General features: G+C 39.3%; 1 protein-coding gene across 1 annotated transcript; it reads left to right on the forward strand.

Moving 5' to 3' along the window:
• The first annotated feature begins 14,740 nt into the window (after positions 1–14,740).
• On the forward strand, positions 14,741–18,013 carry LOC147614462 (uncharacterized). The gene is made up of 5 exons (XM_086780538.1): positions 14,741–14,963; positions 15,839–15,893; positions 16,042–16,190; positions 16,422–16,513; positions 16,619–18,013. The coding sequence occupies exons 1-5, from the start codon at positions 14,741–14,743 to the stop codon at positions 17,900–17,902; spliced, it is 1,803 nt and encodes a 600-aa protein (XP_086636664.1). The 3' UTR covers positions 17,903–18,013.
• Positions 18,014–19,457: the final 1,444 nt, after the last annotated feature.

The following is a 19,457-nucleotide window of genomic DNA, read 5'->3' on the forward strand; positions in this document are numbered from 1 at the left end:
CAATAGAGAGTTCATTGTAGCTTGAATAGAAGCTTGAGCCTACAGGTGGAAAAAATACAAGTTTTCAGTGTGTTTGTCAAATAGTTTTTAACCCATTGTCTCAAGGTTGTTGAGATAGTCTTTCTTTGCTTTGAGGAGAAAACAATGAGTTTGAAGCTTGTATCTATGTCATGATCAATGGGAAATTATTTTTTGGAGCTTGGATTTATTTGTTTTGTTTGATTTTGTTAAGTTAGAATATTTGTGCAAAAGTGTATGATTTAGGAGGATTGAGCTGCTTTATGTTTGAAACAATCTACTTCTATTGAGAATATGCTGTCAGAATGGGACATAAGAGTATTAGCTCTACAGATAGCCAAGTGTCTATGGGGTCAACAGATGAAGTAAAAGGGTCATTTTGGGCACAAGGAGAGATATTTTGAGTCGAGTTTGACAATTTGTAGTCTCAAAGAAAATTTATCATTTTGGAGCAGTTGTGACTAGATAGTGATCAGTTGGATGTCTAGAGGGTCATACTTTGGTTTGGTTTAAGTGTTTTGAGGGTTTAGAGGTCTTGGAGGACTCAAAACAAAGAAAATCTACTCCAGTTGAGTCAGTCATCAGCATTTAGCAAATCAAACATCAAATCAGTGAGAGTAGTTGTCGGCAGTTGTTGACAGCAAGGCATCTTTAGAGTCATACCTTCATGAAGCTAGAGTAGCATAAGGGCTAGGAGCATATGGCAGACATAAAAGAGAGAGTTTATGATCTAGATAGGGATTTTGACTTGGTTCGTTCTATCTCCGAGAGCATAATTGGCAACAATTTAAACCAATGAGATGAGACTCAGTTGAAGGAGGTCAGCAGAGCATAAGGGGGCTAGGAGGATACATCATACATAAAAGAGAGAGTCTCTAATCTAGATAGGGATTCTGACTTAGTTGGTTCTTCCCTCGAGAGAAGAATTGGTAATAGTTTAAACCATTGAGATCAAAGTGAGCTGAAGGTCAGCATAGCATTAGGGGATGCTCAGAATGGTTTTGGGATTGAGAAATTAATGTCAGCTGGACCAGAAGGACGATAAGGGAGTAAGGAGGAAAGAAATTGGATTCTGCATCAGTCATACAAGCTAGTTTATAGGCATCTAGGGTAGAATAGTGTCAATAGGAAAGGGACCTGACTATTGTGGGTTTAAGAAGTTCAGGATAAAGTACTCATGGTTGGCTATCATTGGAGGACACTCTGGTAGATAGTCGGATGTGTTTCTATCTGAAATATGTTAAAGTCATCTGTCCTAAGCTAAGATTAGGTTTTGATCATTTCTGTGTCAGTCATCTGAGGTAACTTTGTGTCAGTTTTCTATCAGCAGAGGATTAGAAGGGGGCCAGGCAAGAGTTTGGGAAGATTCCGGTTTCTACCATTTCTATATTAGTTGAAGTGAGTCGTGGTTAGTAGAAGGATGCTAATAATTGCTATGAAGTTATGATACAAGTTCTTGAAGCATTCTAGTATTGGCAGATAGTTTTTGGCCTGGATCATCAACTAGTGTCTGTTTTGGGTAATAATCAATATCTGATCTTTATGGGGTGGTTGGGAGAGATTTAAGGTAGCAACTCGACAACTGAAGTCAGTTGAGACATTTGGGTTAAAAATATGAAGTCTTGAAGGTTTGGTCTGACTGTGGAGGATAGTTTGAAGTGATAGCTCAATCATATTGAAGGTGCAGTAGTGACTATTTGTGCCAGCCAGAGGACAAAGGATAGAGTCTGGGATCCTAATATCCCTAAGTTCTTATCCTCCTACATATTCATCTTGTGTGTCTACTAGTGGTGTTATAGAGGCCATCACCCAGCCACCAAACAATGTCAATCGGACCATCCAAGCACCTTTGCAGTCCATCCTTGTGAATGTCAGGGACGACAATGCCAAAAGTGAAAATCACAACTTGGCAAGGCCTGTTTGCACACGTATAACTCAAAACTAGTGCTATGATGGGCAAGCAACAACACAAGGCATTTCCACATGAAAGCAACAATCAGGCAAAGACTCCTCTAGAGCTGGTACATGCTGATCTTTGTGGTAAAATGTCTATTACTGCATTAGATGGATCTTCTTACTTTATGTTGTTAGTCGTCGATTATATTAGAAAGATGTGAGTCTATTTCCTTCGGGATAAGGCTGAAGATTTTGGCAAGTTCAAACAGTGGCATAAGCTTGTGGAAAATGAGACAAGAAAGAAGGTGAAGAAGTTTGGTATCGAGGAAGATAATTACTTTCAATGGAATTTGATAGCTACTACAAGGAGAATGGCATCAAGCATCAACTCACCACTACTACTCACACACCTCAGCAAACGATGTTGTAAACACCGCAATATAGGTCCCCTAATCACTGTCATTATTCTCACCTTGTTTTCCCACAAAGTGCTAAAATATGCTTAATGCAAGATGGAAGATCCTCATTATCCCCAATCAAGAAAGGATCTGCTTACTTTATTAGGTGAAGTGATATACTATAAATTAATCTTTCCCCACATTAATATCATGACAACCCCTTTACAAGAAGTCTTAAAGAAGAGAAGAATTCCAATTTCCACTTCCCTAGAAAGTAGCTTATTATCTCATAGTCATTGAATTGGATGGACCTATTATGGATTGATGATCTCCTAGAGCAAAATCCAAGAGGGTAATACTAGAGAAGGTTAGGGAGAGTGATTATATTTGCATATACCAAAGGCAGATAAAGGCTATGGAGTCAAATCAAGCTTTTTTTTTTTGAAGCAAGCAAGAAAGAAAAAGTGAAATATGAGTGGAGCCTTTAGGCTGATCTTTGGGAGTAAGAATATTATTCTCCTAACTTTAATGATTTACTATTAATCCAATTAGCAACTTATTTGAGGGTGATAGAAACAAGATAGAATTTAATACAATTCATTTTAATAGCGTTTTAGATTATTAGTGGGAGACCAAGACCAATGATTGAGCTAGACTTTGATAACTTTAGGTAGGATTGCTTACCATTTTTAGCAAGATGAAGGTAGGTTTTTATCGTCAAAACAAGAAAGAGTTGGAAGATCTTGAACCCTTGTGTAATGAAAATGCCTTGCACATGTTACAAGGAAATTCAAAAAAAAGAACAAAGAACAAAGAAGGGGTTGATGAGCTGACAAATCATTGGACATGCCTTTGAAAGATTGTAAAGGATCTTGAGAAGAGAAAGGCAGAGATAGCCCAAATAAGACTAGAAGGTGCAAAGAGAGCCTTAGAAGATCTACCCTTATTGTTCCCCAACATGGCATACCAAGGAGCACCCCCATAGGTGCTATCCAATCTAGAGAGCTATTGAGAATGTGAAAGACTACCCTATTAATGTAGCCCTTTTGCTAATATTCAAAGGAGAGTATAATGAATACCCAAATCTTCATGTAACAGAGTTCCTTTGGTGGTAGGAATAGCCAACACTTCTAGAACTCCGGAGTATTGGCTATCCATTTTTTCTGCCACACTTAAATGCATGGCATTTCAATGGTATGAGAGAGAGTGATGGAAGATTTGGCACTTGGGATGAGTTGAAATAAGATTTTCTTACAATTTTTAGGAGAGAAGGGTTTGTGGATTTCCGCATGAGAGATGAATTTATGAACTTGGGAAAGTTTGAGGGAGAAAGGATTGAGCTATATGTCTTAAGGATGGGGAAACCATACCTAGATGATGGGATTAAAAAAGGGGTATCTCAAGGAGGCTATATGTCTTAAGGATGGGGAAACCATACCTAGATGATGGGATTAAAAAAGGGGTATCTCAAGGAGGCTAGACCCAATTATAAGAAGATGTTTTGATTTGGAAAGGCCACTCACCTTACGTGATGTAATTACACCAGCTAGGCTGTGTGATGAAGTGGAGACTAGGATAGTACAAGCAACAGGAAGAGGAGTATTACCCAACCCCCATAAGGAATACTTATGCCAATCCTATGATAAACCATGGGCCCCAAAATCTCAAAGTCTTCCTCCCTAAACATCTTTCCATACTTGGGGCAATCTCAGTGCCAGTCCTAACTTCCTGTGGCTCCTTGGTCTTAATGGAACCAGCCTTCATGGAATCAACAATAAAGTCATCCACCTTAGCAAATGTCCGTACAAAGGAACTCCACCCCATGTAGGCCATTTTATGCAGTAATAACTAAAAATTGAAAAGATGTAGGGGAGAAGGGAGCTTGAGCTCTTGCAAGCAGACACACACAAAGCCTAGAAGAGAACACACAAGATGAGAGGCTGAAAATTGTTCTTCTTCTTCAACAAAAGAGGTCTACTAAAGAGATAAAGTGACTAACACACATACTAGAGTATATTCAAATGGTCCATAATGTGAGCACGCAAAGGTGGAGTGGGTAGGTGTGGATTAGTTGATATAGTCTAGCTCTAGAATCTTTCACGAAGATATATCGATGCCAACTACCAAACCCGCCACTGATGTTTATGTCGAACGGTCATGTAGGCACCTCATGAGTATCAGCTTATGTTGAGCTTGACATCTCAACACTCCCCCTCAAGCTCAACTCCATATCTTGAACTCCAAGCATATCTCAAAACCTGTGGAGCTTCTTAGCTCCCCTTTGTGAAGATGTTAGTGACCTGATCCTATGTGCTGACGTAGGCCAAGTCGATGTTACCTGCCAAGACTCTCTTCTTGTTGATGAAGTGATAGTGTACCTCAATGTGTTTCTTCTGCACATGGAAAATTGGGTTCCTAGCCAATTGTATACTGCTAAGATTGTCACAATACATGACAAACGTTCGTTCCACATGCAACCCCAAATCAACAAGTAGCTTGCGTAACCAAGCTACCTCGCATGTTGCCACCACCGCAGCTCCTCTCTGTACTCTACCTCTCTACTTAACAAGGCATCTGTGGGCTGCTTCTTGCTACTCCATGTCATAACAACACTCCCCAATGAAAACATAAATCCCCTAGTAAATCTCCTATCTGAGATGCTACTTACCCAATCTGAATTTGTGTACCCATATAGCTCCAATGGTACTCCTGGTGGCTGCTTAAAACAATGCATAATCAACAGTGGCCCTCAAAATACTGAAGTGTGCATTGCACACTGTGAAGATGTGGGTGCGCAGAACCTTCATAAACTGGCTCTCTAAGCCAACAGTGTAACACAAATCTGGCCTGCTGATCGTGACATAGATCAAAATACCCACAATCTTCCCGTATATAGTGGGGTCCTCCAACACATAACTTGCATCTGCACACTGAGCTTGCCATTTTGATCTAATGGCACTTAGATTGGCTTATAACCAACCATCCCATACTTGGACAACATGTCCAATAAATATTATCTCTGTGACAACCAAATACCATCACATGTGCGAATGACCTCAATGCCCAAAATGTAGCGCATATCTCCCAAATCCTTCATGTCAAACTTCCTTTTGAGAAGATTGTTCACATGCTCAATCTCTTTCAAGTTGTCACCCCCACAATAAGATCATCTACATAGATGGTGATGATCACAATACCCTTATGACTCTTGCGCACATAGAAAGAGTGATTTGCATCTGCTATATGAAAACTAGTAGTGTCAAGATACTCATCAACAATATTGTCATGCCACACTTGTGGAGCTTGCTTGAGCCCATACAAGGCCTTATGAAGCTTACATACATACTATGGGTGACCTGTATCCTCAAAACTAGTAGGTGGCTAATCCATATACACTTCTTCTTGAAAGTCACCATGTAAGAACACATTTTTTACTGATGTAAAAACCAGCCTTTAGCTGTAGCCACCGCAATCACAGCTCTCAAAGTTTCCATCTTTGCAACTGGGGCAAACGTCTCCTCGTAACCAATCCCATGTGTCTACGTATGTCGTTTGGCTATACAAGGCCTTATGAAGCTTACATACATACTATGGGTGACCTGTATCCTCAAAACTAGGTGGCTAATCCATATACACTTCTTCTTGAAAGTCACCATGCAAGAACACATTTTTTACATCCCATCTGATGTAAAATCCAGCCTTTAGCTGTAGCCACCGCAATCAGAGCTCTCAAAGTTTCCATCTTTGCAACTAGGGCAAACGTCTCCTCGTAACCAATCCCATGTGTCTACTCATGTCGTTTGGCTACCAATCTAGCCTTGTATATTTGCTTATGCTACCATCCTCACTATTATGTTTCACCTTATACACCCACTTACATCCATTAGCTTTCTTACCTTCACGTAATGGCAACAAATCCCCAGTCTCATTTCCATACAATGTAGCCATTTCTTGAGGGTGGCCACGGAGCGAGCCCATTGCAGCGAGCCAATTTGCAAATTATTTTCAAATCAATACGAGATGCGAGCAGTTTCTTGTCATGTATCCATTGAAAGTGAGCAAGAATGACACATGACATACCAAAAAAAAAAGCAGGCTTACTACATGACATGCCATACCACCTTCAAGACATACCACCTTCAAGACAATGTATTCAAGACACAAAATAAAAGTAGGCTTACTACATCCACCAAAAATGCTACATCCAAACTGTCTTTAAATAAAAGTTCAAATATCACGCTACATCCACCAAAAATGCTAATATATAAACTGTCTTTAAATGTCTTTAAAAAAAAGTTCAAATATCACGCTACATCCACCAAAAATGCTAATATCCAAAATGTCTTCTGTCTTCACAAAAAATGCTAAGATCCAAAATGTCTTTAGTCTTCTTCAAACTGCAAAAAAGTAAGAAATTAATGAACATTGCATTTATAGAGGATTATGGGGTATTAACAGTGCCTTGTCTTATTAATTTGGGAATTACCTTTGTAGAATATGGCTCCAATAGCTTATTATATATGCGATGGTCCTTTTCAAAGATAATAACATTACGTTCCATGACCGCTGCAATAAGTCCAAGAGTTCCAGTCCCAGCAAACAAGTCAACAATAGTATCCCCTGTCTTTGAAAAGAGAGATACTATGTACTTGCATAGCCTCTGCCCTCTTTGGCAACCACCTCTCCAAGGCTTTCCCTTTCGTTTTACCATATCCTCTTCAGGAACACTACATAAACACAGAGATGAGAGACCCAAAAACCTAAACCCTAAATACATAGACATTGTTTTTAATCACAGATCCAGAGTCGATCCCTTACATATCTTGAATGAGGTCTTGTTCCAGATCTAATTCACTCCCAAGATTTTGCTCTTCCACCTTATCTCCATACATCCGTAAATACTGCCTTGGTGTACTTGAGCGTACAAAAACAGATAGAATAAGACATGCAACCTGTAATGAAATCCATTCAAATAGTAGTGAATTCCTTAGGCTATAAGTTGAAATAGACATAGACATAAGAATTTTTGTAGAAGAGAAGTGTGCAGCTACCTTTGTTACAAGTTGTCCCATCTTCTTTCCCACTGGTGGAGTGCATTTGACCACTTGTCGATGAAAGACCACAAATCCTCTAGATGTTGCCTCATGCTCTATCTTCACTCCTTCTTCCATTGTATAAAGGCATGTTATGAAGCCATGATCATTAAGACAAAAGTCTACAAATTGAAAAGTTGCCTCATATAGACTTTTGCTAACCACATTCCAAGGTGGCACTCTGTGTCCCAAACAACCCTCAACAACGAGGTTTGAGGGGAAGTCTACAAACACCATCTCCACACAATAGTCAGTCCTTTTCCCATGGACTTTTCCTTTATTACAAAGCACATTCATGGCTTCCAAAACATGTTTGAATAGAGGGGATGGCCCTTCTATGTTCTTACAGTCCCTTGCAAGGTCCTCGATGGAGGTATTGAATGCATATACCATGCCTGCGAATTCCCACAATGCAAGAAGAAACACAGAAGAAGATTGATTGGTAAGAGAAAAATATTTATCACCCCAATAAACATACACTACTGTTAACGGCATGATATCACCTTTCAAAGGTGCTGGTTGGATCATAGACGAGGCTACATGTACATTGCCCGAAGTACTTGTTGTTTGATGTACTTCTCTTTGTCTCCTATTTGCATCCAATGCTTGACTCACTATATCCCTCCCTAGGTTAACTGGTAGAGGGTGCATTCTAGATGTAGAGGCTATAGATGTGGCATGAGAGCTCGTAGAGCAGCCACGTACTGCAGTCAATGGTATACTCTGCACAAAGACAACTTATGGTTATAAATTACCTCATCAAAAAACTTTATCATCATGCAAAAATCAGAGACAACTTGTGGTTACCTCATTAGAACCCTCCACTATGGTCATCTTAGCCAATATAGCTAAGTGTTGATCATGTAATTGAATTTCTTCATCTGGCACAACAAACCTCTCCATGTCTAGCCACCAGGGGCATCTTGTCTTTTCAACACTTGATAGAGGCTAACCATGCATTTCAAAAATAGAAACGTTTTATCATCATACATACATTTTATCATCATGACCATGATTACAGAAAACACTTACTCTCCCAAGGTGCAGATCCGCATATATATATCGTGGAGTATCCTCGCAAATCCATAACAACACAAGAGGTGGTATGGCCTGTACTACACCACTATCCACCTCTTTCAGCAGCCATCTAAATTCCAAATGGAAAGGAAAACTAAAGTCAATAGGCTATATAAGAAGCATAAGGAGAAGAAATAAAATTGACCAAGTTTTTTTTTTAACCTATAAACAACTCGATGTGTTGCAGAGCGTAGCCCTTTTTGTGTGTCAATATCATTGCTAAATTTTATATCCCCCTGATGAACTCTGAAAGCTTTTTTGAAATACTTTCGTCGATGAAAGACGACATAGTTTATAAAGGAATTAATGGAAGGTAAGGAGATTCTATCACAATTTTCAATCTCCTCCAGAAGCTTGGAGCCATAAGAACTTATTTGTAGCCAGAACACAAATGAATGTAGCCACTCTCTAGCTTTTGCTTTGTCTTTAGGCAAGTACTCTATCTCTCGAATGCTAGCTTGTGAATTATCCAACATTCGAACTAAGAATGCCTTATCTTCATCCCTAACTTGTGCAGCCCCAATCATGTTCAGTTTCTCTTCTGTCGCAATATGGGTCCCTGCTGCATGCCAAGGAAGTGACAAAACAGCACGCAAAAAGTATTCTCCATTGGCAGGGTCTGCTATGCGGGCAAACTTTCCCACCCTATTCTTATACAGAATTTCTACCTCTCTTATCACCTTAGCCCTTCCGTCTACATCCATGCCCTTAGCCTTGACCTCGATTTTCATCTCCATATCGTCCTACAGAGTCCATTTAATTACAAAATTACTCTTGCATACATTAAACATATTTCGCATAATTAAGTAGATCTTGCATACCTTTAATATCTTGCATACCTTAAACACAAGCCATGCCAATATATTTATTGGAACAGAAAACCAGCTTTTTTTGCCACGAGTGGGGCACTTTTTCATTTCATTCTCCATCCAAGCCTTGTCCTCATCATCGAGCTCTGCAAGGAGGGTAGTCTTATCGGACTCACCAATTCTCCTTATTTGGAAGAGCCTATCCCCAAAAGTTGTTGGTACAAAGGCATAGTCATGCATCCTAGTACAACCAATGCAGAGAGTTGAAGCAACATCATGCAATCAATGCCAAGAGCAAAAAAGAGAAAAATAATAAAACATATACTTATTCAATCTGGAAAGAGAAAACATCAGCTCTCCAACGTCAGCCTTCTCGAATTGTAGAAAGTCACAGGCCACCAGACAATGCTTAGAGATGTCATTTGGAAATTCTGAGTAAAAGGAAAGAAGATGATAAAATTATATTAGATGCATACATAAAATTGTATAAATAGATAAAAACATTTCAAATCACCCTCACCTTGAGCAATCAAATCCATCCAAGATTTATAGCGGTTGTTTCCATCCAGTACATGTATCATTTTACCCTGGATGAACGGTCCCCATTCTGGCATATTTCTGAGAGACTCTTCAAAAGTTCCATTCACATCCCTCCATGTTGAACTCCATGACAATGTTGTTTCTTCAGTCAGAGGAGTCTCCTCTCCATCCAAATCAAACATGGACACCGTGAACGCCCCCTTGCTTTCAAGATACCCACCAAGGTTCTTGAATGCTCGACCAAGGTTCTTATCAGTACTGGGGCATAGTCTCCTTATGGCCTCTGTTGGAAGAAGCCTACACAAGGGGATCTTGGGGGGGGGGTGCTGAATCTAACTCTAATTCGATCGATGAATGCAGTTGGAGTAGAGGTTTTAAGGATCTTTCCGAAAATTTCTGCTTTGATGCTCTCTGTTTTTCTTGTCTCAGTTGTCAATGTGTCTCCACCTTCTTCTTCTTCATTATCATCCTCTCTATCATTCCCATCTTCTTGTCTATCATCACCCTCTCTCTCATCCTCCTGTCTATCATCCTCCTGTCTCTCTCTATCATCATGCTCTCTCTCATCCTCCTCTCTATCATCCTCTCTATCATCTTCTCTGTCATCATCCTCTCTCTCATCCTCCTGTCTATCTTCCTCTCTATCATCATCCTCTTGTCTCTCATCCTCTCTATCATTCTGTCTCTCATCCTCTTCTTGTCTGTCATCCCTGTCTCTCTCATTCTCATGTCTATCATTCTCCATCAACACTTGGCCTTGACTCTGAACTTCCTCATCAAACAATCCTCGAGACACCCTGTCGGTTGTTCTTGCCTGTAATTTTTTGGAGCGTTTAGTAGGAGGTAGTAAGGAATCCATACCAGCAAAACAACAATCTTTTTGAGAACAAGAAGATCTAGTCACATAACGTTGGGAGTTGGTGTCCATTTTCAAAGATATAACTCTTCTCACAAAAAGTAAAGTAAACTACACGAATTATTCTAGGTAGTATAATCATGGGTTGGCAGGGTTGGCGCAAAATATACGGATTATTCAAGGTTGAAAATAATCTCGGGTTGGCACAAAGTATACGGATTATTCAAGGCTGTAAATTCCTAATCATTAATAACAAAGTGCTCGAAAAATCCTTTTCCCAAAAAGGATTTCATTCCTCTGCAACGGCTGGAAGGAAAGGTACACTCGTGCATTTTCTACGACCATTTTCTACGACTATCCTCTGCAGCTATCGTCTTCTACAACTATCTTCTACTCTATTCTCTGCAGCTGTCGTCTACAACTATCCTCTTCTACAATTATCACCTGCAAATATCCTCTGCGTGTTTGCAAGCATGTAAGTCCCCCTCTCTCTATCTCTCTGTGCTTGCAATAATGTACTGCTATTGATTACAATCTGGATTTTTTTATTTAATGGCCAATGTAAAAACTCCTTCTCTACAATGACTATGATGGCATAGTCATGGCTCTGCAGATGAAGTCTCGAGATAGCTCTGTAGTGGCCATGTTTAGCTCTACAGTGGCCATATTGAGGATCAAAACATGTCTATGTAGGGCCTCCAGGATCAACTGCGCTGAGTGCACTTGATCCTGGAAGCTCTACAATGACAAGGATGGCATAGTCATGGCTCTGCACATGCAAGTCTCGAGATAGCTTTGCAGTGGCTATGTTAAACTCTCTGCTTGTAATAATGTACTGCTATTGATTACAATCTGGATTTTAATGGCCAATGTAAAAACTCATTCTCTACAATGACTATGATGGCATAGTCATGGCTCTGCAGATGAAGTCTCGAGATAGCTCTGTAGTGGCCATGTTTAGCTCTACAGTGGCCATATTGAGGATCAAAACATGTCTATGTATCTGCCTCCAGGATCAAGTGCGCTGAGCGCACTTTATCCTGGAAGCTCTACAATGACTATGATGGCATAGTCATGGCTCTGCACATGCAAGTCTCGAGATAGCTTTGCAGTGGCCATGTTTAGCTCTACAGTGGCCATATTGAGGTGTAAATTTTCTGCTGGATCAAGACATGTTTATGTAGGTCCATGTTGACATGTTTATGTAGGTCCATGTTTATGTAGGTCTGTCTATGTAAGGCCTCTAGGATCAAGTGCGCTGAGCGCACTTGATCCTTGAAGCTCTACAATGGCTCTGCAGATGAAGCCTCCAGATAGCTTTGCAGTGGCCATGTTTAGCTCTACAGTAAGTAGCCATGTCTATGTAAGGTGAATTTTTTTACTGGATCAAGACATGTCTATGTAGGGCCTCCAGGATCAAGTGCGCTGAGCGCACTTGATCTAGGAAGCTCTACAATAGCCATGTTAGCTCTGCAGATAAAGCATAAGCCAATGTTTAGCTCTACAGTGGCCATGTTGAGGTCTAAATTTTTTGATGGGCATGTTGAGCACTTATTTTTAATAAAAACATAGACATCTTTTGCTAATGTGGATGCCTCCATGGATAGACAAGACATGCCTGTGTAGGGCCTCCAGGATCAAGTGCGCTGAGCGCACTTGATCCAGGAAGCTCTACAATAACCATGTTAGCTCTGTAGATAAAGCATAAGCCAATGTTTAGCTCTACAGTGGCCATGTTGAGGTCTAAATTTTTTGATGGGCATGTTGAGCCCTTATTTTTAATAAAAACATAGACATCTTTTGCTAATGTGGATGCCTCCATGGATAGACAAGACATGCCTGTGTAGGGCCTCCAGGATCAAGTGCGCTGAGCGCACTTGATCCAGGAAGCTCTACAATAACCATTTTAGCTCTGCAGATAAAGCATAAGCCAATGTTTAGCTCTACAGTGGCCAAGTGCTCAACATGCCCATCAAAAACATAGACATCTTTTGCTAATGTGGATGCCTCCATGGATAGACAAGACATGCCTCCTAGATCAAGTGCGCTCAGCGCACTTGATCCTTAAAGCTCTACAATGACCATCTTGTGCAAGTAGACATTCATGGTCTTGGCCCCACACACAAAATACAAACGCAAGGAAAAAACGCACATTTAAAAAACGTAAAAGAACATACTCTCTTTCGGGCAGGTGATGCTCGGGCAGGTGATGCCCTTTGTCATGAGGGTGAGAGTTGCAACATGAGCGCAGCAGACATCTTCATCTTCAACGTTGTTGTACTTCACAACGTTACTGTGCAGATATATTCCAGTCGTGGTCTTCCAATAGATTACAGTCGTGTAAATATTTCTAAAAGTCGTGTAAATATTTCTAAAAAGGACTTCTTCTAAAAGTCGTGTAAATATTCGTGTGAATATATATTATTGTGCTTACTTGAACATTAAACCACTAAAAATTAAACCACTGTAGTACAAGGAAAAATGTGCAAATTATACTTCAAAATCGTACTGGGAAAATTACAAAACAAAATCCTTCTGGGAAAATTGCAGTACAAAATTACAAAAACAAAATCCTACTGGGGAAAATTACAAAACAAAAACGTACTGGGCAAATTTAGTTGGAGTCCTACTGGGAAAATTACAGGGCAAAATCGACAAAATCCTACTGGGAAAATTGCAGGACAAAATTGTGGGGAAATTTATGCATCCCCATCTTCCTCACTGTCATCTTCTTCACTGTCATCCCTATCTTCCTTATTGTCATCTTTCTCACCGTGGGAGTCGGGGATGTTCTCTGCATCTGCATCATAGCCTGTGCCTGTGTCTGCCTCGGGCATTTCAATGGGCATTTCTTTATGTTCTGCTTCCTCTTCCTGCTCGGGCATTTCTTCAGGCATTTCTTCATATTCCTCCTCTTCCTCCTCTTCCTCCTCTTGTATTTCCTCTTCCTCTTCTTCTTCCTCGAAAGGAAAATTGTACCAGTCCACCCGAGAATATTCTATGGTGGAATCGCTATCTGCGATTCCATCATGGCAGCTCTCATACCATTCAGCGGGTGGGGTATCTGGCTCCTCTGGAGCCATTTCACTATTTTCACTAATTTCACTATTTTCTTCTTCAGAGGTATCACCCTCTGAAAATGTTGAGAAAACTAGAGATAGTAATATATAAATAGAAAGACAGAGCAGCTCCATTGTATCTTAAGAGGAGGGTGGTCTGAGAGCAGCTTGAGGGTGAACTAATAAGAAGCAATGGCAACCTAATAAGAAGCAATGGCAAAACAGTGCATGAGAAATAACATATAAAGAGAAGAAGGAGTTTTACCACGAGTTGATTGATTGCAACATCTAGAAATAGTCTGTTTTAGTAGTCTTTCAAACTAGTGAGTAAATATACTAAAAAATAGCTTTTCCAGCTTGTCCTTTCATTAGACTTTCATTCCAAAGGAAGCCTATGCCTTTTTCTCACGTGTAATGTATATAGTATTACTTTGTTTTGAATATTATACTTTCTTTTTCTCACGTGTAATGTATATAGTATTACTTTGTTTTGGATATGTGTGCTCACATTATACTTTCTTTTGGAATGTATTCCTGAAATGTAGGGATTCTGAGTCAGATGTTCAGATTTTTCTACACAAAGTTGGAGGCCCTCTTTTTAGACTGTCATTTTCACATGGGAAATGTTTATTATCAGCCGAATTAATGAAAGAAAAACTAGGTGCAGAACATGAAATTTTTATTGAAGGTCTATTGCAAACTGATGATGGTTTTGAGAGCATAGGGACAATTCCCTTGTACCATGGGATTGGTGAACATGGGTATTATATCTTAGATAATACCCTGTCATCATTTTATGTTGCAAAAGTAGCCATTACATCAACACCACTCCCTACCCCTGGGGATATTCCTTCTGGATCTGGCAGCAAGACCTCACCTATGTGAGTCATTTCAACTTTTGAAACATGGTAAAATATAGTGAGGTTATCTTTCTTGTTTCAATTGTTGACTTTGGATTGTTGATTTTTTTCCTAGTGACTTGGATGAAGAGGACATGGAAAAGGTGGTGCATGCAGATAATTTAATTGACATTGAGGAAGGTGATCCTGCATTTGACACTGCAGTATCTGCCTTCCAAATTGTTCGTACTTTGCCGCCCAATGACATATTCCATAATATTATAAATGAATGCACATTCAAAGGAAAAGTCAAGGAGCTCCCTAAGAAGTATGAAGAAAATTGCATTTATGAGCTTTTAGATGGGAAGGGCATGGAGGGTATGGAGCACAAATATGAAGGAAATGCATGGACAAAACCCCAGACACAAACAAGAACTAATAAATCTTTTATTTTGAGAAAGAGTTTTTGTGGGGGTACCTTCCAGTGTATGAATGAAAGATGCACTTATCGATTTCGAAACAAATCACCGAATAGGCTCCATTGGAATGGCCAATTATTGAAATCCCCAAATGAAGGATGTTTGGCTTTGGGAAGTTATGGAAACTTAGAGTGTTTCTTTTGTAAGCATGTTCCAATGTGCATAAAAACATGTTCAGTGTCTGCCTACTATTTTATGCCTAAAGATCACTCCCATAGTAGATTGTTCCTTCACTATGGGAAACATACACACACAATTGCTAGAGGCATGTGTCGAGCATCTATGCGAAACATTAAAGCCTTAGTAGCTCGTGTTGTTCAGATGGACCATAATGCGGGTCCACGAAAGGTACAAATGATTGTTGCCAGGGAGTTCGTTTTGAAGGCTTTCACTGACGATGATAAAGTGATTGGAGAGTTTATGTCAGAGAGGGAACTCTAGGAGATGTCTCAAGAGCTAATATCTTTAATAAATCTCAAAAAGTAAGTTCTTCTCTATTGAATATATATATATATATATATATATATATATATGTATGTAATTTCTTAACCAACTTGGTAAATGTAGGGTGAAGCAGATGGTAATGCAAAGTCGAAAGACAAGTCGAGCACTAGGTGATGGATTTGAGGCTATCCTAGAGTTAAAAAGAAAATGCCACTTTCAGTTCTTCCACGGATCAAGGTTTCCCTTGCAAGCAACCAAAAGTGATGAGAGGTGCTATCTTTTCAAGATGTCCACAACTGGCCCTGGCTCTGGCGTTGATATTGTCAATAGAATGGATGCTGCGGGGGATCGAGACCTTCGACATTCATGGGTTTGTTTTGATCATGTACACCGAGTGGAGAATGATTGGCACACAATGGGTGCACATGTGTATGATCACACGTATGTTTTAATTTTTATTCTCTTTTCAAAATGAAATGACTGTTCGACTGAGTTGTTACAATACAATAATCTTCCAAATACTCTTCTTGCAGGATTGGAGAGCTACTCACAATTGCAACTTGTGAGTTTAGAGAGGAGGATGAGACAGCACAGATAATGTTTTGGGAAAATTTGAATGCAGTTATGATCGACCATATTGGGAAATCAGCAAACTTTTTTGGCTTCATGGCCGACGAAGCAGGTGCAAATTGGAATGCTATTAGGTCAGTATATAACAATGGAGATGAGATGGTAGGAAAGGAGAGATCTTGCCTTTTTCATTGGAAGGACAATCTTCGAGTGCATACACAAAAGTATATATATGCTCAACATATGGAAAAACACAATGAAATGTGTGAGAGGTGGAGGACTGCACCAACCAAAGAGGATGCTTTAGTGCAATTCCGTAAGATATGTGCATGGTGGGCAACAGGAAAGGCAGCAGACAGAAACATTCCCAAGCTAGATAGTTGGCTTAGTTGGTGGCACTATAGAGCAAGTCGTTGGGGTCATTTTATTATTAAGGTATGTTATGTATGTTTTTTTTTTCTATGAACTTAATTCAATAGCAGTAATTAAAAAACCTACTGGTTTGGGTTTATGTTTGTGCAATGGGTTTTCAATGAACAGGATGGTGAGCCTATTGTAAATGCTCTGGTACCACGGACGAACCTCTCTGAAGCCAAGCATGCTAGTTGGCTAGCAGGAGAAGGATACAAACATAAAATTAGTTTGTACGATGCATGTGTTTCAGATCTCATCAATGCTTACTTCCAGTGTGCTCGTCAAATGGCTTTTATGGAAGGAAAATATATAGGTGGAGGGCCTGACCTAGAGATATTAATTGAGAGAGCTCTTTCCAGACAAACTTCAAGCCCTTCTCCAGCTGCTACTTCAAGGGCAATTGATGATGCAGTGATGGGCACTCCAATGTTTACAAACAGGATAAATTTCAAGGGTGAGAAAAAGACTATTCGAGCTAAACGTCCACTTCATGAGGAGCTTGAGGGGAATGTAGGGAGCTCTAGCCACCGACCAGAGTTTGTTTATGTGACAGTGGATAAGCATGAAAAAGGGCAAGCATCAATAAATCCAGAAGAAGGTGACGTAGCACTTCAATCATTAGAGCAAGATATTCATCAGACAAAGTGGGCATTGCGCAGGATTCCGATCTTCAATAGAGTAGAATGTAACCATTGGGTAGGAGGAAAAAAATGTAGCAGAAAGCTACGAGGCGGAGAAGTGGCACCATGCTTTTGGAGTGATTGTCAATTATCTTCTTGGAGGAAAGAAAAGTACTGCTATTTCTGTAATAATGATGTTCGACACACTTGGAAGCCTATAAAGACAATCTTACATCCACCTGCAAGTGTTCCTAATGTTTGGCCAATAGCAACAGGTACACACTTGAAAGTCAGGGAAGCTCATGATTTAGTAAAAGCTGGATTTGAGATTGGTGTACAGATTCCAAATAGTTTGCTTCAAGAGAGTGAACAAAACAAGCAAAAAATTCTTGAGGAAGATAAGCAAAAATACCCCTATCGAAAAGGTATATCGAAAGCTGCATATGCACAGATCAGTGCTGCGTTAGATATGAATGTAGAAATTATGGGAGGACATGTCCAAATGGAAGGGCAGAAGGAAATATTTAAAGTGAGGGAAATCCAGAACAAAGAAGCCCTACCCATTGAAGTAACCATTCAAAACCACCCAATATGTTCGTGTGCAGAATTCAATGATAGGTTGGTCAAAAGAAAACCATATCTTGCCTGCAAACATATCTACTTTGTTTTCCTGATGATTCTTGGACAGGATGTGAACAATAATATGCATATCCATCAGCCAAAGATTCCTAATTATATTTTGAAAGAGATGCTCACAAGATCTCAGAGGAGCCACCCACAACAATTATAGGATATACTTATAATGTTTTGAGAATATTTTGAGAATATCAATTAAACTTTTTGTACTCTGTGCGCTATATAAATAACACACTTATATTGATTGATTTAATTAAGTTCAGTGTTATGTCAATGTTTTCAGTCATTTAATAATTAAGTTCAGTGTTATGTCAATGTTTTCAGTCATTTAATAATTAAGTTCAGTGTTATGTCAATGTTTTAGAGAGCAGCACAAGCACAAATCTGCTCGCTTGAAGGGGATAATCTATTTTTGTATTCTGTGTGATTTTTGCTCTTATTTTTGTATTCTGTGTGATTTTTTGCTCTCGGCTCGCTGCTCTCGGCTCGCTTTATTGACGCACCCCCATTTCTTTATCCATGACTTTCTCCCAATCTAAATTCCTAGTAGCTTCTTCAAAACATGTGGGTTCTATAACTTGCACAACTTTTGCCATGTAAGCATAGTGATGTGTCACATAACCATCATAAGTGTTATGTGCACATTATATGTGCATATACTAGGAGGCTAACCCACATTAGGCTTGTGAGCATATGGGAGCATGGGAACAAGCTCTAGTGGAGCATGGGTTAGAACTAACCTTAAGGGTTGAGGTTAGGGTCAGGCATCCAAGGGTCACACATGCGAAATGGAGAGTCAAGAGTCACTTGAGGGCCCTCCTATATAATAGGGACATGGGGCACACTCAAGGGATGTTTTCTTAAGGCTAGGTTATGATAAGATGTTCTCTTGTATAGAGGATTGTATCTACTCTCATGCCATTTCACACTATATGCTGCTAGATTGGAGTCATACCTTTTGGTGGTATGGGACATCAAGGTAAAGGTATGAGGTACTTCATTGTAATTCATGTGTGCATCCCTTGGGCTCGGGGGTGGTTGGGTGTATGAGATTATGCCTGATTTATGCAAGTTTATATATAACAATTATCTAGAGAGATCTTAGGGTTTTAACAATGGTATCATAGAATCTCTAGTTAATTATTGTTGTTTTTTCTTATTCTAATTTTTAGTATTTTTTAAAGTAAATTTTAATATTTACTAAATAAAAATATTATTTTGTTGATTTGTTTTGATGATTATCACGTGGATGGTCGATATGGCAGTTGAAATGCATTTTTCTTCTATTCAATGGACGAATCGATGTTTGCGGGGGAATTCCATGAGTTCAATGCTATTTTTCCTAATTTTTTGGTTTAAAATAAGCATTTATGAAATTTTTACCAAAATACCACACATTTTACTATGGATATTTGTGGTAGAGGGAATTCCCTAAATTTCTACAATTTTTGAAAAGTTTTCCTAATTTGTTTTAAAATTTTAGAGCATTTTTATGGAAAAAATATATTTTTAATGCATTTTGGCAGGTTTTTCCACGGTGCTACTATCAATAAATTTCTACTAAAATGTAGAGTAAGGTAGCCAATTGATGCATGGAGTGCTCTCCCATGTGTGTGGAATTCTCTTCTCCTCTGAATTCTGAATTTTTATTCTATTTTCCTCTCCCGCATGTCTTAATAGGCATAGTTTTATTAAACATTAATCATAAT

This window comes from Cibotium barometz, chromosome 42 (assembly GCF_041138505.1).
Source record: "Cibotium barometz isolate CiBa-2024 chromosome 42, ASM4113850v1, whole genome shotgun sequence".
NCBI lineage: Eukaryota > Viridiplantae > Streptophyta > Polypodiopsida > Cyatheales > Cibotiaceae > Cibotium > Cibotium barometz.

Coding starts and splice junctions, on each gene's coding strand:
- LOC147614462 (XM_086780538.1), top strand. CDS start 14,741: ATGGAAAAGGTGGTGCATGCAGATAATTTAATTGACATTGAGGAAGGT. Junction 14,964..15,838: donor AGATGGGAAGGGCATGGAGG/GTATGGAGCACA, acceptor TATTGTCAATAG/AATGGATGCTGCGGGGGATC. Junction 16,514..16,618: donor GGGGTCATTTTATTATTAAG/GTATGTTATGTA, acceptor TTCAATGAACAG/GATGGTGAGCCTATTGTAAA.